The sequence below is a fragment of the Plectrocnemia conspersa genome, unplaced genomic scaffold (assembly GCF_051122295.1).
Source record: "Plectrocnemia conspersa isolate PC_06_02 unplaced genomic scaffold, ASM5112229v1 ptg000003l, whole genome shotgun sequence".
NCBI classification, from domain to species: domain Eukaryota; kingdom Metazoa; phylum Arthropoda; class Insecta; order Trichoptera; family Polycentropodidae; genus Plectrocnemia; species Plectrocnemia conspersa.
The window spans coordinates 16,909,211-16,933,730 of NW_028277167.1; the positions used below are offsets into that span (position 1 = coordinate 16,909,211).

Below are 24,520 nucleotides of genomic sequence, written 5' to 3' on the forward strand. Positions count from 1 at the left end.
TTTATATTAAAAATTGAAATGAAATAAACATAAAAAAATCTGTCATTTTCGTGAGATTTAACGGTTTTTAATAAGTGTTATGTAGTTTTAATTATATCGACATGAATATGTATTATATAAGTACGCTATCTCATATCAAAATTGCATCTACTAAAAAGTTTAAAAAGTCATAGTTTAGTTAAAATCTTTTATAATGCGGGTTCGAAACAGCTGTGGCGAATCTAAGATGAGGATGCTTGCGAGCAAATTATATCACTTCTTGAACACATTCACAAAATGTGTTCAAGATTTAAAATAAAAACGGTCCGATGTTTATGTTTACCGATGTTATGTCCGATGTTTATGTTTACCTTTCGGTTAATAAACGCCGGAGGGCGTTTATTAACCGAAAGGTAAAAAAACAAAATTATTATGTATTGTCTAGCGCGCGTCTTTTCCAAATTAAGAGTAGTTTTTCATCTGTACTTATGGGCGATTAACGTCATGACACGGATGTGCTATTAGGTGGTCCATAAACTATTTTGTTTAATCAAAAGATATTTTTTTCTATGGATGAGAAAATAAATGTGGGGCCTTATTTTCGAGACATGTTTTTAATTGTTCGAAGTGAGCGCTAAAATGGCCTTTAAATTATAATAAATTGTACAGATGGTTGTAACGCCCATGTTACTTTAGAAATAATTATAAAATATTTTCAAAGAAAGATGAGTTTTATTTTTATACTAAAAATAATTAAATGGTATATTTTCAGAACCACTCGGTGGCGTTTGACGTCACAGTCATAAACATGATATGCAGCAAATTGTACAGACAGCCTAGTTTCGTTGCGCGCCTTCGTGAAGAAACACGCGAGTTTCCCTTTTCAGCTTTTCCGTTATGACAGTTTTCACAAAAACATGGATTTTTCTGCATATTTCGGGCTTTTCATATTAGGATATCAGAAGGACGAGGACGTGCGGCTGCGCGTTTTTCTCGCTCTATCCATTGGAAACTTCTCTCTTTCCGAGAGCGGGAGAAAACCACTCCCCTCTGTTTGCTTTTGCGCTCAGACGCCATAAATAACAAAATGCAATAACAACAAAATAACACAAACAAACAGAAAATAAATAAAAGTTAAAAAATCGTATCTTTTTCCTTGAAATGTCGCATATTTGAGATTTTTACATTAGGGTTGCATGATTTTGGCGTAGAAGTTGTGCTCGCGTTTTTTGGTGAATAGGACTGTTGCGCGCTTATCAGGGGCTCTCAACTAAACTCTAAATATCGATCGCATATTAAGTATCTGATTATTTCATTCATTCGATGAAATTATGATTATTTATGTATCTTATATAACGTAAAAAAATAAAGGTCATCGCCCTTCGCTTCTATTGATCGTCAAAGTCGTAAAAATGTTATTCACCCCTTATAAGTACTCGGCTAGAATGAGAGAGCTTTCCGTGCAGTTGGAAAGTTCCGCTATCGTGAGCTTATTCCACTAGGGCAGCATGCGATTGCGAGGGTGGCGAAAATTTCCCAATACGAATGCTTCGCATACGTTCCCACCACCGCGAGTTTCTGTTTATTTTATTTATTAATTCTGTCCACAAAAAAAATCGGAAAATTTAAGAAAATATTTATAAAAATTATTCGTTTTTTTGATCGGGAAAACAGAAATGCAATGGAGATAAAATAACGCGAAGGTTACTACTGCGAACGCTGTTGATCCCATTTCCCAGGATATTATGAATCGGTGGAGAATGAATTTACATTATATATAAAATAAACTCTTTTTTAATTAAAAAGTTCGATATTAATTATACAATTAAATTGATTAAATTCGTGTTATAAGAAAAAAAAATTTTTCATACGGTTCATTTAAAAGACAAAATAAGTACTAGACATACTTAAAAACATTTACAGAAATTTTATTTAAGAATCGAGCTTTTTCAAGCTTTAAAGGATACAATGCAAATATTTATAAAGCAAAATTTGCTATAAATAAAAATTACAAATATTGATTTTATCTTTGTGCTATTTTGAATGTACGTGTTTACGTAAATATTTTTTTAATTCTCTTCGTAAATTTAGAACAATGCAGATCTATCTATTATAGAGTTACACATATGCATCTGCTATTTGTAGTGCTATTTATACAGATAAATTTAGTGAGTTTCTGGAAAGCTCTAGATTATTTGATTAGTCGACCTTTGAACATCTAGCTAATAAACTTAGCTAGATATTAAAAATATATATTTTTAAAATAACTTTCATGTTGATATAATTAAAATTGCGGCAAATATAGTATTCTCAAACTTCGTCTTTGCTCACATTAATGATAACAAAAATGTAAAAAATAATATTTTAGTTTATATTATAAACTTTTTTAACCTCTACTGTATTTTTTTAACAGAGAACTTAACCGAGATATTCACAATATATATTTTCAGAACAAGAATTATGGCAATATGATTAAAACTACGGCCGTTTTCGCATTCTGAAACATTATTTTTAATGTTTATAATATTTTAATTTATTATACAAACCGTTTTTGAGCTGTTATAAAACGAGATATTATTATGATCTTTGTTAAAAACAAGTTTTATATTAATATGTGTCCTTAAAACCCACATAAATAACATAAAAATGTAATACTACAAAAAAATCAATGTCATATAGGATTCGAAGTATAAATACATTGTTGTAGAAATTCAAGTCATGATTATCAAGACAACATAAATGGCTATATATATTTCCCTTCCGAGAAGAATTCTTACGAGACCATAGGGAAATCTTGCAGGATCTAACTTTCTAGAAAAAGTTATAACATGACATTTATTAATGCTAAACGGTAAACGATTTATACAATACTCTTATTCACTTTGTGATAAATCGATCTAGATACATAACATAATATGCATTTAGGAGAAGTGTCTACAAAATTAATCTTACACATAGTTTATGATGTTATTTTAAAACCTTAATGTCACGATCTGCTTATCTGTCTATTTTACGTCTAGTATTGAAATGAGATTTTTCCGAGAATCATCTTTTACCCGTTTCAATATGAGATGATCTACTCCGATTTTTGACCGCGCATAGACGATAGCGCATAAGAGAGAACAAGTCTCGCTCGCGGGAGCTTTTCCGTGAAAAGCTCGAAAATTTGATGTGAAACGTTGTATTGATGAATTTTCCGCACCGGGGCCGCACGCCGAGCTGGTAGGTGGCGGAATTCGAACAATTCCAGAAATTCTCGCGAGCCACACACGCCGGGACGCCGCGCTTGTAGCGCATCGGGAGAGAATTCCCGCATTCCAGCCATTTTTCCATTGGGACGCCATAGTCGTGAAGAGGTGGCTGGAATCTCGCGGGTTTAGTACAAATCTGCCGTTTTGTTTATATAATTTTGTTGTATTTTTAATAATTATTACTGCGAATCGAGATGATAAAAACTCACACGATGTGTCTAGGTCAAACCTGCTCGGTTATATTTTTTTTTGCTTGAGCGAAATATTTTTTTATGTAGCGCTCTGTCGGCGGTTTTCCTCACTTTCGACAGCTTTCACATGTAGCTAAGGTCGGCTAGGATAAGGCTTTAGCGCTAAGCTCAGTTAAGATTGCTCAAATCCACTGAAAAACACTAAGGGAGCATAACGGATTGGGAGGTTTACCTAAACCGGATTAACGGTACATTCGAATGCCACAAGGGCAAAAATGATATTTTATCAATTATATTTAATTAAGTTATATACTTATAACTAAAGTCCATATCACAAGTTTAACTAAAGATTATCTGCACTTCAAAACAAAATTGTATTATATTTTTTTCAGCTAATACTTATTTCGGTGGTGTACAATCTAAAAGATCTGGCGTTTCGAAATGTACTTTTATAAGTATTTTGGTTATTAAAGACCTTATTTTATAATAAGTTTTTTAAATAAATGATAATATCAGTGGTGTAGGTCGGTGAATATTACCCGAAAGACCTGCGTTCAAATTCCATATGGATACTAGTGTTTTTAAATTTGTATTGCATCTGGGTGTTTTGAATTAGTGCTTAGTTCAGCAATATTACTCAGATAAATAACATTTTTCATTTTTTTTGTAACTTGCATAACAATACCTGATCTTAATACATGCTTCAGAGGTAAATTCAAATCCGAAAAAAAATCTAGAACGTCAGATTTTTAACTTAAAGATTGTTTTAATTTTTATCTTACTAATAAAATAATAAAATTAATACTGCAATTTTATAGTCAGCTACGGGTTATTTATCTGAAAATGTATACAAAATATATAATATTGGCTCTTGATTTTATAGCAACAGAATATTTACCTCTAAAACGTAAATTCCGCAATTGATTGTATTTAATTGGTAGTGTGAATGTTTAGGTATATTAATGGTTAAAAAAAATCGATAAAAAATTTTAATTTTGAAGGAAAAGTCACGCAGTATGGGTACCGCACGAAATATTGACGTAACAAAACTGAGCCGAATCGAAACATTTTAAAGACACACCCAAAGTTTGATAATATATAAATATCTTTATACTTCAAGACAGCGCATTACCAAAAATATGATTTTTAACTTTGTTTCGTACCATGCAAAAATTAGCACTAAAAATATATTAAAAATGTCAAAAATTACATATTTCGTGACGCTATTTATAAAAATTTATATTCTTATGAGTTTCAAACATGCCGACGCTACCAGGAGATATTCACATCGAAGACATGTCACGTTTTCCATACAAAGAGCGTTTCTAAAAGGTATCAAGTCCGTTAAGCAATTCGCTCAAAAATGGATTTATTCAACACCCATCGCAGAGGCGCATATAGAATATCACTGCGCATGTTCTTGTGGTAAAATGTCCATTGCGCATTCTCCGGGGTAGAAGGCACATAATCAATACTTGAGGGCGGCGCCTAAATAGCGTTGCTATGTAGCCCTATCTCTGTCTGAATTCTAGACGCCGTTTTGAAACGCAAGAATGGCTCAAAGCCCTTTGGATAAATTTTGAAAATGAATGCCACATACAGATTTTTAGAGATATATGCATACTTCATAATAAAGATATAAATATATTTTAACTATACATAGGTTTTTGAAATTATTTTCAGTGATTTTATCGGGTTAAACTAAAATGAAGAATTTCACCCTTATGGCATTGAACTGTGTTATCATCGGTGGTTCATATAAATTTCGCCATTGAGTTAATAGTTAAGACACATGGACATTTGATGCATTTATATTCAAAACATAGGAAGAGGTGTCGCAAATAAATTTTCCTACCAGGAGCAATATTAACCGAAATGTGATATTCCACTACGTTCGAAAAAGCATTTTCGCTACGCGGCCAGAATCTGTTCATCGTATTGAAAATTAGTCATTTTATATTATAAATCCACGTAGATTTACAAATAAATATAAATATATTTTTAAATATAATATATCGTGGCATCATGGACATGTTTCACATTTCATAAAAAGTTTTTTCTAAAAGTCTAAATCGGGCATTGTTTTATATTAATGGCTCAAAGTGTAAAATTTCTAGCAAAAAACTAAATAGACAACTTGAAAATAGCAAAATAAAACAATATCTCAAGTTTGTAGTTTAATGTTTGTGGTGTTTAATTGAAGTGTTTATTATATTGAATGCTCTACGTTTCACTCTAGCACTCTGAGGAAAAGTTAGATGATTGTTTCGCAAATATATAGTTTAAAATTAATTTGCTTTGAAATCAATCAAGTTTATATTTGTCTTCTTTCTGAAGAACCGCCTTCTAATTTATGTATGTTTTTGACATGACGTATGCTATTGGAAAGCTCAAATCGCATCTTAACCTCCTTGCTCCTCTTTGATACGTTTTCAATTCTTCACTCAAAAATTCATCGTTTCTTGAATCCCAGTTAGGCAAAGTTCTTTTTGTTGTTAAAGAGGATTCAAAGAAAATTTTGCAGATATCTCTACAATTACGGGTCGTTTCTGTACTTGTATCCTAGTACATTTTTGCTTAGAAATTTTGGAATACAATTCATTGCATTATCGTCGTAGCTTAAATTTAATGAAGCAGTTTTTACAGTCTCTAGGGGGTGGTGTCGACAATTGACCTAGAGTGTCGCGATTTTAAACCTTATTCTTATATCTTACGCCGCCACGACATAAGCGCTTAATAATGCACCCTTAATACGAGTCATCCATATTCTCAACGAGCTTGCCAAACACAAGGATGTATTCAGCAATAGCTACGTTAAACTGTAATATTTTATTTGGGATAGCACATATTTCTCTTAAATGTGTGCCACAATTATATAAAAAAATATTTATTGATTTGATTTACTATTTCGTGTGTGTTTGTAAATTTTATACTATACATCAAATCAAGAGTGTATATTTGAGTAGCATACAAGAGTGATGTATAGTATATGTATATACAAGTTTTTGTATTAAGACTGTCATGGTGCATTAGGGAAACCTATCAAGTCATGTTGACCAGATTTGTAATCTATACTTTTTTGTATTATATACTTAAAAAAATATATAATACAAACAATTTACCTTAATAAGATGAATGAAAGCACTGTTCTCATCATCATTTCTTTGAAATTAGGATGTAAGTCGCTGGTTGAAATGCGAAGAATTTAATGTAAATTTTCATTAAAGATCTGAGAGCAATATCTTGATTTGTTATAATTCATTACAAAAAAATTTTCGCACTGGTATGTCAAACCAACCATATTTTTATATTGTTTGATTTATAAATTCTATAAATCTTTTTTAATCACATAAAAGTCTAAAATTAGCATTGTTTTAAATTTATTTAAAAAAAATCGCATTGCAATTACATTATTTCCAATTAAATTTTTGGTAGCTTTTTATATGTCAAATAAAAATGCTGAACTAACCAAAAATAAATAATTTTCGATTTCTTCAAATCTTCAAATCAAAAATATGGAATGTATGGATGTTCAGATTCGTTATCATATAAAAATGATAGAAATTGGCGATGATTGTCTTTTAATAATGTTCACAATAGCAGTCACAACTTTTACTACATGATTTAATTCTAAAACTTTTTTACATAAAACCTCCTGGTGAATTATGTCATGCAAAAATATATTTTTTTATTTGGTTCGATTGATTTGACTTGATCGCTGATTCTTTTCACATTTGTGCAGCCATATTTTTATATTGATATTATTTTTTAAATCCATATGTAATTTAGTAAGACATTTATTAACTTCGCCCGTAGTAGTATCTTTAATTGCTCGTAAGCTCGCTAAATCTTCATTATTTTGTGTAATATCATTGATTTGTCTTGTAATTGTTTTATAATGTGTTCAATAAATTCACTCTCTGATAATGATTTATTGACATTCAATTTTTATGTGAAATAAAATAACTAGCCTTAGCATTGTCAGGATCCGTTGAATTAAGATTCTAAGTGGTGTTGTTTCTGTAAATTTGATTGACAATTTTTTGTATTTTTTTCTGATGTTTCTATTAAAAGTGTCTCCTTAAATTATACTCTTTAAAAAACAGTTACATTCTTTTTTCATTCCAAACATAAATTATTTTTCTTTCCTCACATTTTGAAAATTACGACACTAAATCAACGTTTCTCTTTTTTGATGGGTTCATTTCTAAAAATAATTCTCTAATTAAATACGGAAATCCACTTTAAATATATACTTGTTATGAAATGGCTGACGATTGGCTTTTATACATATCGCTATAATGAAATCTAAAAGAACCATTTGTTCTCATGCGGCTTAAGTCACAATTATGCACGTATGCAACAGCTCTTCATTCGAACAACTTTAAAATATTTTTAGTATGTAAAATATTATATGTTTTCACTTAGCAAGGTTGAAGATAAAATTTTTATTTAAATTTATTTGCGCGAATAAATTGGTCGAAATCGTCGCAGGTTGGCTTTTGCCCACCACTGATTTAAACGTTGTGGGCATCAATTTGTTCAATATGATGAAAAGTTATAGACATCATTTTAATATCGTCTGAAAGACACAATAATCTCACTATTAGGAAAATAAATTGAGATATATAATAAAATTGCTATTAACGAACACTTCTAAAATACTGGTTATATTTGTCTACTTTTTTTGAAGAACATCCTTCCTATATATGTATGTAAATTTAGTAAAAATGTGTCTCTTAAATCACGTATTTATTTGCATTAAATCTTAATCGTGTGCAATGCTATTTAATCATACAGTAATTACTGTTATTTCCTACAGATTTACTCAAGACTTTGTCGACAGCCGCGAACGTGATATCAAAACTAAAAAAGGAAGTAAACGTTTCTCGAGAGCGCTGATGAACAGGCATAACAACGAAGCCGGCAGAAGGGTGAGTTATAAACATGTTTAAGTGTTTTGAATCAATGTGCATGCATTTCCAGACAAAGGCACATTATTCTATGTGGTAATCTTCGAAGTTTACTAATTAAGTCGGCTCATGGTTGATTAAGCGGACTTCTAGTCCTTAATGTAAGTTCTGCGGCTTGAAACGCCGTTGCACCTGCAGGAGGGCACATTCCGTTTAATGAACGACATAAAGGCTCTAATTAAAATATGTTCATTTTGCGCGGTCTGACCATAGATCATCGTCTCGTTGCTTACTCTCCTTCCGTGAAATCCGTCAATCTGACCGGTACTGAGAAAACGCAGACCTTTTATATTGTAGCTTTCACCCGTCGAGTGATTTCTTGCGATGATCTCGCGATAAACATCTTGTTATTTTGACCGCACTTTCGTCGATCAAAGTGTCTCGGAAGATCTATGGGGAAATGATAAATAAAATAACACCTGTAAATTTTTCGAGTGCTTTTTCGTCGCGCGGCATTCAATGGGTCATGGGATCAAGCACTGAACAAACACTGTCGAGTGCTTGAATTTCACCAATGCACATATAATACTCAGCAACGCTCGAAATGCGATTTAAAAGAAATATTTATTCATATTCAATGTTTTAGGCGGTGATCAAGAAGTCTCGCGTTACGTGCAAGTGTCATGGCGTTTCCGGATCGTGCAGTCTCGTGACTTGCTGGCAACAACTCGGATCTCTAAGAGAAATTGGTAAGTAGATGCATTAAAACGTAATAATTTTTTTAACGCCTAAATAGCGTGCAAATAATTATTTTAAATACACTTACTTTTAATCTCATTACATATTCTCATTTGACTGATAAACTAAACTTTAGCACGTTAAATTTATTCAATAGGCAATATAATGCACAAAGAATAAGGGAAAATTTATTTAGAAATGTTATTAAATTCAAGTAGTACATTTAAAACTAACGGCAGTTACATTATTCTGTTGAGAAATTAGATCCTCTAAAACTGCAATGTAATGCGGCTGTGAAGGCTCAACAATTCTTCTTTTCGCCATTTCAATACAAAATTCATATTTATTTTTCCATGACTAGTATAGTCATGTGACATATAAATCTTCTCTATAAAATAATTTAAAGATAACTAGTAACAAAACGTGAGATACGCTAGAGTTGTGATAAAATACTTGAACAGTAATTTTATTATAGCGGGACATATCAGGATATGTAATTATCTTTCCCTCGAAGAACAATAGCTTTGAAACACAGGACAATTATGCAAAATAAGAAATAATTTTCTCAAAGAATAAATCTGATGTCACTTCTCATTGTGTCAGGTCATCATAATAATATTTAGTAATGTATGGGATCGTCGCTTTCCCAACTTTAGCATCAAAAAGCAATAATTCATCGAACGTATTAAATAAATCTTCTCAGAAACAACACAAAGGACATTCGGCTCGGTTTCGTTCTTTGGGATATACAACACGAGTATTGCTCGTGTGTATTTTTTATTGTGTTCTATTGTTTGAAAGCAAATTACTAGCGGAGGAACGCCACACCTGATGGAGGTGTGAGAAACATAAAGGAGGCACCGCCGCGGGGCATTGATGAAGATGTGAGGATGGTTTTAAAATGATATTAGATCACGATGATAAGTAATCTTGTAACATATCATATACAGGGCTGCCAATTGTTCTTTTTATAACTGAATATTGCTTATGTTTTTTATTTATTTTTCGTTACTACAGTGTAGTCTGTGGTTTTAGTATTTAAGGAAATGCACCAAAACATGCTAGAAATCTTAAGCTTTAATTACATAATAGTGTTTATAATAAACTATTAGATTTTTAAGCTTAAATACTAATACTGTTTTGCTGAATTCAAAATTGGCATCAGATTTTCTCTCTCAGAACTAGTTTTTGAGATATGGGAAATTCACCATTCTGTTTACATAACATATGTTTTAACATGAAAACATCTACAAAATGACTATATCAGTTCAGATAACTTTTGGCTAATTATGATACACAATACATAAACTTATTTTGTAACTCTTTTATAGGTCAGTCTCGCTAAAGACATCTTGTTGATATCCCATTTTAGTTACTACCTTTCTTCTGTAACTTTTACATGTCTTTAGTTGAGCTGTTTTGTGAATAATGTGTTCGAGGAAAGTTCTGAAAAAAAGCAATCTGTACAACAAATATCTGCTTAATCCAGAAATATTGTCAACAAGTAATAAAAGCACGAATCATTCTCGTATAAAGCTAGTTTTTCTTCTTAAGAATTTCGAGAATTCTCAATTCTCGTGAAATTTGTTGTATCTAGAAAATGTTTATAGAACCTTTTTTTGATAATAATTGAAGCTGTACAAATATTTTTAAATGTTTTACAACCGCTGTGTAAAAAGGATGTGTCCGTGCCAATTGTTTGAAAATATACAAGCTTTTAGGTCGAATGTTTTTTTATGAAAAAAATTGCTTACGATTTTCTCAATTATTCAAATCGGCCTCATCATTCCTTTGGTAATCTTAGAACTACAATAATAATCAGATAAGAATAAGCCGCTCCGCGTGGGATTCAGCATATTGCAAAAATGTATGGGGGTTTTCGGTGAATTTAAATATCGTTTTTTCAATAATCTAAAGATGATTATTTTTTCCTCTTGTTCGAAATATGAAAAATGTAAAGTAGCAACAGCTGATCTTGACAATTTTCTCTATGATTCGGGTATAAATAACCAGCTAGAAATTATTTTTCAACTCGACTCTCTATAATCAATCGAAGTAGATCAGTTCTGGTCCTTCGATTATTCGCGTCCACTATATTTTAATAAATCATCATCTTATTAGACTTGTTTCTCTTCAACAATCATCCAGTTCTCTGTTCAACAATAATATAATGTATTATTATAAATACATACTATATATATATATATATATATATATATATATATATATATATATATATATATATATATATATATATATATATATATATATATATATATATATATATATATATATATATATATATATATATATATATTTATATATATATATATAAAAATATATATATATATATATATATATATATATATGTATATATATATATATATATATATATATATATATATATATATATATATATATATATATATATATATATATATATTATATTTATATATATATATATATATATATATATATAAATATATATATATATATATATATATATATGTATATATATATATATATATATATATATATATATATATATATATATATATATATATATATATATATATATATATATATATATATATATATATATATATATATATATATATATATATATATATATATATATATATATATATATATATATATATATATATATATTACATATATTTTTTAATTTAGCAAATTTTCTCGAGAAAATTGGGAAGTGAACATAAAAACTCTCTCTACTCAAGTATTAAAAATTTAGTCAAAACGTCTATTTATCAGGCACGTACGGTGAGATGCATTCCTTTTTGCTCGCTCGCGTGTTAAGTGACGAGAGTGAGTGTTACATACGTTCCGCACGCCCTTATCTCTCACTCACTCTCTTAACTTAACACGCGAGCGAACAAAAGGGAATGTATTTCACCGTACGCGCCTGTTATTTATACGCCAATTATTTACCTCGCAGACACGTATATACTATCGATATAATAGTCATCTCTTTTAAATATTTTAAACAATTTTATAAAAAATAATTTATATTACATGTATTTTATAATATATCAATTACAAATAATATATTTTTTATCGAGAATTCTCGATAAAATGAGAATTTTTCAATTCTGTAGAAATGAAAAACACCGAGAAACCAGAATGCTTATTTAAAACAGCTTATTTCATTATAAGCTAATCCTTTTTGTGCAATGCTCTCATTTAGCTCTGCTATTCCTGAAATATATAAAACGCGGATGAGTTGTATTAACTCAATAATAGAGATTTTTTAAATATGTACGGCTTAAATTCACCTGTGAGATTAGGAAAATCTAGAAAAACTTAATCTGTAATGATCGATTGAAATTATAATTATAAAATAATTATTAAATCTGATCTCCTAGAAACGATAGAAATCTATATCTAAGGAGAAAGTTGAGTGAAAGTTTAAGTCAACGCATATTACCCATTGATTTTTAAGAACGAAGTGATTTATATTCCTTTTTCATATATATGCGTAAAAGGACCTATATTAATCAAGCCATATATGTCGTCGTTGTTCAAATGAAAACGATTTAAACTTCGCTTCAAGATGGCAATAACATGAGAAGTATTCTGAAATAATTACAAAACACCAAATACTTTTCGCTGTTATGTCAGAATGAAATATATTTTTTTCATTAAAATTAGTTTAGACCTCTAAGGAGCTCGTTCAGTTTAAGTTGATTAAAACATTGTTTATTAATAGTAAATTCATAATCATATGAAAAATAATACAAAATGACTGCTTCTAGATAAAAATATTATAAAATAATAGTAGATTTCTTCTATTTACAATTCTTATGTCAGCATGTAATTATAAGAAAGAGTAAAAAATAAAACATAGTAATTTCAAGTGACAAAACGGATACACATTGCGCTCAGAACAATGGGATCACAAGACGTGAAATATATTATGCCTTGACAGTTAAAGTAAAAATTACGCCCGACGAACCCACGCTTATAATTAAGCCATACGTTTTTATTTTTATATAAAAGGACAATGCAGGCGTGTTTTACACGTATTTTTTTATTATTCAAAGAAATTTTTCCTTATTATGGCATAATAATTAAAGGGCGGCGCGCATATGGGCGGCAAAACCTCTTATGTCCGTATAAGGTCGAAAAGAGTAAAACATTAATCGAAAATCAATATATAAATTCGTTCCGCGGATGTGCAAGTCAAATGCGATTTTGTCGCCAAATTTGGTAATAGCGTGACATTTTAGGCGCACCGTGCGTAGTTTTAATTAAATTATTAATTAAAATAAAATTGTTGGTTTAAATAAACAGTAATCCACTTGTTTATATACGCATAAACTTTCTTTGTTATAAATAACATACATTTATTTTGTCATATAAAGTATGTCATAAAGGTAAGTGTAATGATTTTTTTTATTTCAACGCTTTATTCCTAATTGAAACCGTCAGGTTATTAGTTCACCCGTTACAATTTGTTAGATGTTTTCTTCACATCTTTTTAACTTCAAAGTTAGATTTGGGATATGCTGTGTGAGCATGTGCGTTATAGTGGTGTGACACACATTATTTTAAAATGTCTTTACGGACTTAGTTAACCCGTTTTTGAAGTCATTTCGAGACATATTTATAGAAAGCATGTCAGGGACGACATTTAAAGAGGGAATTAGAATTAAGCCATAAAAATATGTCATTTAATAAAATTACTCTAAATGAAAAAAAAATATTTAAAAAAAAAACATACCTGATTCTAAGCCAGAAATTATAAGGTTATCCCTCAAAAATAAATAAAAATACAGTTTTGAATAAGGGTTCGAATATTGCATAAAAATATATTAAGTTTTTGAGTATTGGAATATGTTTGTAATTTTTTCCTCGGCTTATTAGTGCAGAAAATTAATTAATCGCCTATAAATATCATTTAATTAAAAATAGTTATTGATTAGTAATAATTATTGTAATAAATCATTAATTAAACTGTTTAAAATATAGTATGTTTATAAATTATAGCTACAGTCAGCTTTTACAATAGATCCCAGTCCCGTTTTAATTAAAATATATTTTAGTGACTATTTGCACGTTTCGCAATCGCGATTGCTTTGTCCGAAGGTGTTGCGTTTCGATTAACATAAGTCATCGGAGCAGGTACGCGACGTTAATTATAAAGAGCACGGTCGGCAAAGTCGAGTTCCATTTGAATAATACCACTTAATAGGAGGTCTCGTGATGAAAAATCGGCCCATTGAAATGTCTCCTAAATACAGCCATGGGAGGCTACCATCATGATGAAGAGAGTGACCCTTGAAGATGTCGACGGAAGATAGGCTCTTGGTTCGTCACACGTGTGTATTTAATATTATGTAATCAATCACATTTCTGCACATTCGGTTAGTCCATAAATTATTGCTTATATTTTAAACAAGGCAAATATAATTAATAGTAACGGGTACAACGGGTACAATAATATTTATTAACAAATCAACTCTTCCTTCCTCCCCCGCTCTTCGGTCGATGTATCTGGCATAAATCGTTAATATTTGTCGGTATTAGCATAACCTTTTCAGTCGTTAACTACCGGATTAGTAAAATATATAATTAATAACCAAGATGATTGTAAGTGGCAAAGAATGATGAGTAATATAGGAACATATTTTATTGGAATAAATTGTCTAATGGTGCTCTGGCCACTGGTATAAAAACTTAGGGGCATCCAGAAGCGGTCGATGAAAGACGATATTTCGTCGAAGATTATGTTTTCTTAGACTTATTGTTCCAAAATAAAAAAAAGTTGCCGACCGCATTTTTAAAAATATTTTTTTTCGACAATGTAATGAATGAATAAATATATGGGACAAAAAGTTTTTGTACATGGTCATCTTATTTATTTTTATTGCTACTCGTTGATAACAAAATAAAGAATCAGCGTATAAAGTATTTTTAGAAGTACCTGAATGTAAGGAAGATTGTTTAAACGCTTATTATTGTTTAAAACACGAAATATTCATGAATAATTATACGGATAATTGGTCATAAATGTCGGCCTGCTTATTTATCATACTTAAAAAACATAGTTACAACATATTCATTCAATTTCTTTAATGAAAATGTTCCAACTCTAGAATTCTTGGATTTTTTCGCAAAATTTGCAAACATATATTAAACAAAATTTATCATCATAAACTTCAGTTTGACTTTAAATGTATGAATAGTTCAGTCTCCCGGGATCACTATCTTTGTTGAAGATGGAAGATTAACTTGATGGGAAATGAGAAATGTGAGAAAGCACCAAAGAAGGAACAGGAGTATTAAAAAACTCATCAATGAGCTGACATTTTAACCATTTTTTGGATAGTATCGATTTGTTTTCATCCAGGTACTCGCAGTTGGTGGACGCATTGTGGTCTAGTCATTATTATATATAATTTAATTATATTGTTTTTTTTATGTACAGGATGCATTGCTATAAAATGTATTTAAATAAATAAATAAAAGTATGGCAGCGTTCTGGCTTATACACCACCGAAGCAAGAGCCCAACGTTTCTTCTAGTCCCCGACACTTTGACCAATTCACATAATTTAGAGTGGAACTAGAATCTTTCTTTTTGTTTAATACACATCTTATTAGACTTTCTGTCCCATTGAATCAGGTACATTTAGTTTGAAATTGTACTAGAATGGCAACTGTGGTTACGCTTTTTTTATTGCCAATTATTACTATGTATATTCACTGAGAAAAAAATTAAATTTTTATGTTTATATACTACTCATTCATATTTTTTAATGTATATAAAATACAGTTCCACAAGATAAATGGTTTCATGTTTACGAACATCTATCACGTTATGAAAATCAATGATTATCTTACATGTGGTGAAAATACGCATGAATTTATAGTATGAATTCTGGAATTTAAGAAAGTATATATTTTTAAATGTTAGTTTACTTTACCTCTTAAGTGTCCACATAACCTTTGTCAGAAGTCGATGCGCGAGTAAGCATTGAACTTTAATGCTACATTATGTCAACCGTTATATGATGTTTGATGGGCGGTCGGCACACAAAGGGTTAATAACGGATTACAGGAAATCAGATTTCACCGATCTTGCTTAGCATTTGACGCAGTGAATGGGTGCCTTTAGAATACACACTACAATATAAATAAAAATGCTTCTTGATTGTGCTTTGAAGTTGAATATAATAAAATAAGCTCTTCTCGAATGCTTTGATTAGCGTGATTTAATTCAACGAGTTATAAAACACTTCTTGGGTTTTAATTAGCGATAGATATTTCGACCAGAATGTCGACTGTCCATGAAAGGCACCCCCGCAATCGAAATACTTGATTAATTTAATTATGGTCATAGAAATTGCTGTTGTGTTAAATGAATTTATTAAAATAAAAAATGGAGGCGTTTTATTACTCTTACGTATTTTTATCATGAATATTAAAATATGCATAAACACATTTATTCTTACTTATAATCACTTCAAATTAACACTGATAACCCACGCGTTAAATATTTTCTAATGTGCGCTATAGAACTTTTATGAATCGGAAAGAAATTGTTATTGCTTTTCAATTATTTAGAGATTGTAAGAAACTATATTAAAATTAAATATAATTTATCATCAATAATCCTGTAAATTTCCACATGTTTATGATATACGTCATTATGTACTGATTTAGTGATATAATCTCGCGCATATAAGGCAACAGGATTATGTTCACAGTTCAAGTAAACGTTCATAATGTATTATATTGAAATATAATTTATGCTTTAAAGAAGGTTAAATTCGTTTTATCGACGTGTAAATAAAAAAATTTTATCGGCATGAAATTGCTTGTAGTTTAAGAAACAGATATTCTAACAATAAAGATTGTGAAGAAACTTTAATATTTAAAACATGTATAAATAACAGTTAATTTTTATAAGTTTCATATTTTTGAGATGTGTTATATATTTTTCTGTAGATAATTATTTTCATCCCCACTTTGAAATTGAAAATGCAAAGCAAAGACTACCAAAGTATCTAATATGTTTTTCAATCCCTAAACCATGGTCTCTTACTACTTATCTAGTTGTGGTAGATGGTTGCATTGACAGGAAGCATCATAAGATTCCCTATCGAGCTCGACGGTTTACCGTTACATTCTAATTAGAATCCACTACTATTTGCCTCTCAGCCATACACAGTGGGGGTGTTACCCTGCGCTTCTAAAGAAATATTCACCATTTTATTTTTATTATATAATAATACCCTTTTCTTATAATAAATACAAATATTTTATTGCTTATGGAAGCAACAATAGTAGGAACACATTTAATAATGACTATACTAATTATATTTATATAAAAGATCGTTGAAATTCTGCGCAAAATTAAAAAAAAACAGATACATAAGTAGTAAAATTATGGAATAAAGTTAGTAGGACTGTAGGTTAATCAAATTTATTTATTTAACAATCCAGAACTGACGCCGATCCCCTAGAAATAAAAGTGGGAGGGGTGTCGCACGCAACGAAGAAAGAGATAAAGCATGCTATTTCGTGTAACGGTACTTCGTCCAGAGGACATGGGAATCTTATGAAGCTGACAGGAATCACCCTTTTAATAATTCATTTTTACCATTTGGTTCAACCACTTCCCGGTCACAGTATTTTTTTTTAAATTACTCATAAACGTCTAGCATAGACCCACTCTTTCCTATGCAGTGGTATAAAAAAATGCATCGATGAGCAGTTCGCAAATTCTAAAAGATGCAAAAATAACTTATTTTTGAAATTTTATTTAATTTTCTAGTTTTGTTCCGCGTGGAATTGTCTTGCGCGGATTTGTCGGCGCGGAATTGTCTTGCGCAGGTTTGTCAGGGTGCTAAATATTTTGTTAAGTCTGAAGTTTTAGGAAGATTGATTATGTTTCCCCAAATTGCAGGAAAATTTAACTTTTGATCCGACGGTTTTATGTTTTTAAATTAGTTAATATATATGAGATTTCCACGATAGTTTAGAACCAATGTATTATGCCAACTTAGAAATTTGTTACACGTTCAATTTTTTTGCTAATTTATCGACAGCAAAAGCTTTTTCCCATCTATGAGAAAATATTACTGCAACACTTTTAGTGAGAATGCAGTGTTGAACCATTTTATTGGAATTTTATAAGAACACAAAATGACCGTGTCGCCGGCAAATAAAGCGGTAATATAATTTCTGTGCAACTTAGTTATGAAATCACTCATAAATATTGTAAATAGTAAGGGTCTTAAAATTTAACTTTGGGGGAGGCCAACAGATAAGAAAATAAGTCGGAAAAAATATACAGGAGAGAGGCGAGCTTAAAATATTTAAAAAGTATTCGATGGCAATTAGTGGAAGAATTTTAAAAACTATATTTGTGATACAGTCATTTCTAGGAGCTTTGTGATTAGGAAATCGATGGATAATATTTTCTAGTTCATTCATTTTTACAAATTTTTAATTTGTTTTTCAAGCTTTTTTTTCAACTTATTTTTAAGTTTTCTAGTATCGACTTTGCATTTAGTTTAAAGACAGCCAGCAATAGCTTCTGCTTTTTCATCTATGGTGTTAACAAGATTTTGCGATGGGGTTTGGATTTTTTTCAATTATTAAAGTTAATTTTTTGCCATGTTTTACAGTAATTAAAGTCGTTTAATTTATTTTCTTAAATTTTATTATTATACTTAACAATGCTGATTCTAATTTTATTTTGTGATTGATTAAAGCGTTATTTCGATTCTGTTTTGAGAATTTAACCAGCATCTTCAAAATCATTCAAGAAAACAATCTATGACGCTTTTGCTTGTGTATTTTTTATTTAGAAATTTATCACTATACTCTTATCGTACAAAAAAAGCAATAAAATAAAATATCTATCGAGCCGATATCGAAGCTCATGGCTCGATATTATCGCGCCAGAGTCCATTACCTCTCACGGACATGACTTTCGTATCGATCTTACACAAAGTGCACCTTTTACAGAAATTAATCGAAGGGTACCCACGAGGCCGTGTCGCGAGTGTGAAGGGTCATGTCTTTGGGTCTAAGTTAAGAGCGAGAGGGTCTGGTCAGATGACACGAGACCAGCTCAAATTTACTGGCACAATAAAAACACTGGACACTGGCCAACATGCGCAACAATAAAACGCATTCGAGCCTCTAAAGAGAAAATAAAGAGTTGGTCGTGAACGTGTTAATATTAGAGACGTTTTATATTAATGCGTTATATTTTTTATACACTAAGATAAGATAAGAATGGTTTTATTATTACAAATATTTTCTTGAATTGATTATAATTGTTTATTTTTAATCGCTCGAACTAAAAAAGATTACTTGAGATAAAGACAACAAAAATAAATCAGAAATAACATATTTACAGAGAGCTATTCGGTAAGACAAGATGGAAGATTTATATATGTTGTTATACACTGTTATTTTTGCTAAAGTGCTAGCGTATGTGTATAGACTATTTAAGAGTACGAGGTCCATGCAGTGACCAATTTATTCTAGCTGCTACTGTAATTCATCGCCAACTTGTTTCTGCCTATGGCAGATAAAATGTGGCAAAAAAAGTAGAATAAGTGGCGTTCCTGACAAATAAATGAGTGTAGAAAGCCATTCGATGTCACTGATTAAATAAATATAGAAATATCGTTTTGATAAGCGTTTAACGATAGATGAATAACGAGAATTCAATGAATTTTGTCCGACCCGATAACATGGAGCCACTGACTTGTGACGTGTGAGTGGTCAATTCACTGTGATGTCGCTATCAATAGACGGAGTCATGCTTATATTTTGAGCAATACACTCTCAAACCAGAGTATAAGTTGCCAGACATCATTCAATGTTAGAATGATTTGGTAGAGGCCAGTGCCTTTGGATAGTGTCGTTGTGATATATTAAAACTATGTGTGAATGTAAATATTTAATTACTGTATTACTATAACAAACATGTATTTTAGTAATCAGATTCCCCTAATTAATAACTTACTATACTTCTAAAGTAATTAAAAATTGAGCTTGTAAACAATCCGCTTCAAAAATTATATATAAATACAACACAATGTCATCCAAACTAGAATATTTTTTTCTAATATATTATTAATTTACAGGTGATTACTTACGAGACAAATATGACGGGGGAACCGAAGTAAAGGTCAGCAAAAAAGGCAAACTGCAAATCAAAGATCCCCGATTCAGCTTACCGACGTCTCAAGATCTGGTCTACCTCGAAGAATCGCCAAACTATTGCGAAAAACATTTACCGGCAGTGAGTTCTATTCATTAATAAAAATAGTATTAATAAAATCAATTTTTTATTAGTGTTAAACGTGTATGTTAATTTCAGGGTTCTTTGGGTACAACGGGGAGAGTTTGCAATCGGACGTCTCATGGTATGGACGGATGTGATCTCATGTGCTGTGGCCGAGGATACAACGTCATGAAGACTGTGGTGAAGGAACGGTGCGAATGCATATTTCACTGGTGTTGTTACGTCGAGTGTAAAACATGCATTCGTACACTAGACGTTCATATATGCAAATGAAAATACATATTATACATTATTGGAAAATACGGGCGGTCATGGAATGCAATACTTATTTTCTACGTGATCTCCCAAATAATAATGAGACAATAATGATGATTCATTTTTATCATTATTATTAGGTTGATCTGTATGATATTGTAGTATAATTAATATCCAATGAATTGGTATTTGTTGGATGTTAATTAAATGTATTATAACTTTTGTAATTATCCATTTCTTTAAAATAAGTATCATTTAATTGTGTCTGCCTGTATATTATCATATGTATTATAATTGGATCTGATTGTATACTCAGATTAATTGTACCAAGAGTCGACAATGTCTTCCTGAATATTCTAATGGCAAAGTATTATTAAAGCATAGACTTTATAAACAGTATTTGAGAAATTGATATTTATTTGTAAAAATTTAAGTTTATTAGATACGCGTAGTTAAAGTCGAGATTGTGAGTGAATAAATGAACTTATTGCTAACTATAAAACTATTTCAGGATTTTTAATTGTTTCAATACATTCCCAAAGACGATTTGCGAAATTTAAACTTATTGTTTAATATTTTTGATGTTATTGTAAATATATTTTGATCGTGTGTATATATTATTAGTATGACTATGATATTGATAATGATTTTGATTGTATTTCTGATATGAATTTTTCAAAATTTATTTGATGAGTTTATAATGTTAAAATTTATACTATGTATCAATTTATATTGATATTTTATAAAATGTATATAATACTCAATAGTTTATGGCGTATAATGTAAAACTATTTTATCATGAGTGTATTTATGTTCTTCATTCAACCCGGAGTGTTTTTTTATTATTTGTAACACAACAATGAATTGAATGTATTATTAGGAATATAATGTATCATTTTAATGAATGTGACTGACGTAATTTATAATTTACTAATGACTAGTATTAGTAATAGATATTTATTTGTATTTAATGTTGTAATTTTAATTATTGTTTAATAAAATATATTAAGATTTTTTAATTTTTTTAATAAAATTACAGAATCTATTTTTTATTCATTCAGCAATACAACTGTTGATCGGTCAGAGCCTTCTCTCATTTGTGTCGTAATATATTATTTTCTTTTAAGTCCCCATTCTCCCTACTTGGGAACCAATTTATTTTTAGTTAGCCGATTGTTACTCATTTTGTCAAATGATTAACCCATTTGAACTTCTGATCTTTACAAAATCTGACAATTGTAACTCTGTATTGCTTATCCTTCTTGATTAACCAAAATATAGTTCTGAGGATCTTAAATTCAACGATAACAAGCTTACTTTATTTTTTATAAGTGATCGTTTACATCTCACAACCGTAAATGATAATCAGTCTTGTAATTATTTTGTATATAATTGTAAGGTTCTTGTTAAAAAGTCTCTTGCAACTGTAATTTCATTTATTAAGCCTAGAATGAAACAAGTTAACTTATATTTTTATTAGATTTGATCTCGAATGTGGCTTCCTTAATTCTGAGAAGGTCGGTTTTAGAACTTTTGTAGGGGATCCTACATAATTAATCTGTAGAAATCAACAATCGAACAATGGTGCTTTACCAAACAAAAACACGAATGAAAATGGCACCGTTGCAATGGGAACGCTCGGTACCGAGCGTTTTGATGTGGATTTTTCACTTCTGAGAAGTGATAATTGTTTTTGCGCCCTCCTATTGACCAAAATTCGGTTTGAATATACTTTGACCAATACTCTCTTATCAGAAGTCTGTAGTAATATCGATAAATTACTACAGACTTTTGATATATCTTACTACAGAATTCTGATTAATTTTTAGTCGGTATAAAGAAATTTGTTATGGTAATATTTTTTTGACCATACTGAGTCATATTCTTTTCAGCATCAGGTATAATTAAAATTATACTTTGTACTAATTTAAAGTTTGACACTTTACGCACTATTATATTTTCAAATAAAAATAGTCTAATAGTTATTTTTTGATTCTACATAACACTACAAATATATTAAAACATTTAACCATTTATTATTTGATATTTGGATAGTTAAAAACAACGAATATTTGGTAACTCTAGTACTAATCCATTAACTAATATATAATAAGACAAATCGTATTTATTATTGTTTAGCTAATTTATTAAAATTAATTGTCAAGATGCACGTGAGTATAATAATAAATTAATAAAAGTTTTACTTTTTTTATTAAATATATAAAAATACATTTCAATAACAACAATAGGCACTTTTAGTGTATCGGTAGATTTACATATCACATTAAAGACATATAATTTTATTATATATAATATAATATTTTATAACTAATTATAATTGAACATATCAATAACATTTTTAATAAATTTGAATATTTTCATAGTCAAGGGGATTGTAAATATTTATAGAGTAATGCGTTCGCCTTTTACAAGTTTTGCTCTGTAGTACATGGCCATCTGAAAAAACGAATATTTAATTAAATAAATTATATGAAATAAAATAAATAAATAACATACCTTAAAATCCACATCTAAACCTTTCTTCTTAGCAATTTCTTCTATTTCTTTACCAATATTTTCTTGAATAGTTCCCTTTGTATCAATATAGTAACATTCACTGCTGGCATAATGGCAAGAAATGGCTTTTCTGAATTTCTATACAAAAAAACTTATTCATAAGTAATTATTTAGCATTTAGATTAAATTACTTACATCTGTCAAATTAGGCCCAGATCCATGCACAATCAACGGATGAAAGAAGACGGTATCTCCTTTCTCCATCGGCAAATAGAGTCGCTTCTCGTTGGGTGCGATTTCATGTTCGTTTTGAATGCCGTGATAAGCCTTGTTGATTTTATTGTCTTTTCCCATTGGATAGCTGTGTTCATACAGCGGTCCCTTGTGCGATCCTGGAACGATGTACAAACAACCGTTCTCTACAAATACAGGTTCCATGGCAGTCCACGTGGCGACAATGCGGTTAGCGGGGCGGAACGGGAAATAGTGCAAATCCTAAGATAATAAGTATTATAATATATGTATTATCCTTATGAAAAATACGATTCATACTTGATGCGGAGGATGTGGAGTCGTTCCGGGTGGTTTGTTTATCAACATACTGTGCATTCCCATAATATTAGGACCGGTGAAAGAATTGACAATATCAAGAATTTCATCAGCTTCCGTATAGAGTGCAAAAACGTCGTCGTTCAATATATCTTGAACCTTGAATATTTCATTGTCTATTACAATACTTATTAATGTGATGTAAGGTATCATATATACACTTTATTTAGTTACTTTATTTATTAGTTTTTCGCCAGTGTATCCGGCGTTCATCAAAGATATTTCTCTCATAACAACCATTCCTCCTTTGTCTGCTTTTTGGTTGCAGATATCCAAAAAGTGATCTCTGTATCATTTAATGTCATAGTGATAATGTCAAATAATATCAATTGATTTTAATCTCTGATTAATGTGAGTATATTTAGCTTAATACCTGCATTTATCCAAGATATGATGCGGTACCGAGTTTTTAATTAGCAAATATCCATATTCTTCGTAGAAATTCCTCTGCTCTTCCGTCAACTTGCCATTATCTAACGTGAACTCATATTTTGCGGTCGAAGTTCTTAAAAAAAATAATTATTTAGATAACATATGGTTTTTGTAAATATAATATTGAGTAAACAATTTAAAATACATACAGGTTTGGCCTCAATTTTCCTTTCAGGTGATTGTTTATCACTTCTATTCTGCGAGCTGCCATTATTTGCGCTTGTCAATTGTAATGAGAAACTTCAACTGGACTTCAAAACGATCCCCCACTCCACTTCTGCCTACATGCGTCTAATCACTGCAACTTTATTTTGGTCTTAATACAATATTCTTATAC

General features: G+C 30.2%; 2 protein-coding genes across 7 annotated transcripts in view; one reads left to right on the forward strand and one right to left on the reverse strand.

The window, feature by feature from the left end:
* The window catches only part of LOC148236782 (protein Wnt-5b-like), a 48,275-nt gene extending 27,147 nt beyond the window's left edge, over positions 1-21,128 (forward strand). For all 6 annotated transcript variants that reach the window (XM_088182045.1, XM_088182040.1, XM_088182041.1 and 3 more), the window contains 4 exons: positions 8,244-8,355; positions 8,981-9,083; positions 20,210-20,367; positions 20,446-21,128. In XM_088182045.1, coding sequence (XP_088038171.1) covers positions 8,244-8,355; positions 8,981-9,083; positions 20,210-20,367; positions 20,446-20,643 — 571 coding nt within the window. In that variant the 3' untranslated portion in view covers positions 20,644-21,128. The remainder of the gene's footprint in view (positions 1-8,243; positions 8,356-8,980; positions 9,084-20,209; positions 20,368-20,445) is intronic.
* Positions 21,129-23,000: 1,872 nt separating this feature from the next.
* LOC148236785 (phytanoyl-CoA dioxygenase, peroxisomal-like) lies at positions 23,001-24,510 on the reverse strand. The gene is made up of 7 exons (XM_088182245.1): positions 24,333-24,510; positions 24,125-24,256; positions 23,926-24,037; positions 23,695-23,850; positions 23,338-23,637; positions 23,143-23,280; positions 23,001-23,082 (listed from the first exon to the last, which is right to left on the reverse strand). The coding sequence occupies exons 1-7, from the start codon at positions 24,392-24,394 to the stop codon at positions 23,029-23,031; spliced, it is 954 nt and encodes a 317-aa protein (XP_088038371.1). The 5' UTR covers positions 24,395-24,510; the 3' UTR covers positions 23,001-23,028.
* Positions 24,511-24,520: the final 10 nt, after the last annotated feature.

What these genes read in the sequence shown, in the direction of transcription:
- LOC148236785 (XM_088182245.1), bottom strand. Translation starts at nt 24,394, where the DNA reads ATGGCAGCTCGCAGAATAGAAGTGATAAACAATCACCTGAAAGGAAAA. An exon ending in CATATCTTGGATAAATGCAG is followed by an intron (nt 24,038 to 24,124) that starts GTATTAAGCTAA and finishes TAAATGATACAG; the next exon opens with AGATCACTTTTTGGATATCT. An exon ending in CTGGGCCTAATTTGACAGAT is followed by an intron (nt 23,281 to 23,337) that starts GTAAGTAATTTA and finishes TTTTTTGTATAG; the next exon opens with AAATTCAGAAAAGCCATTTC.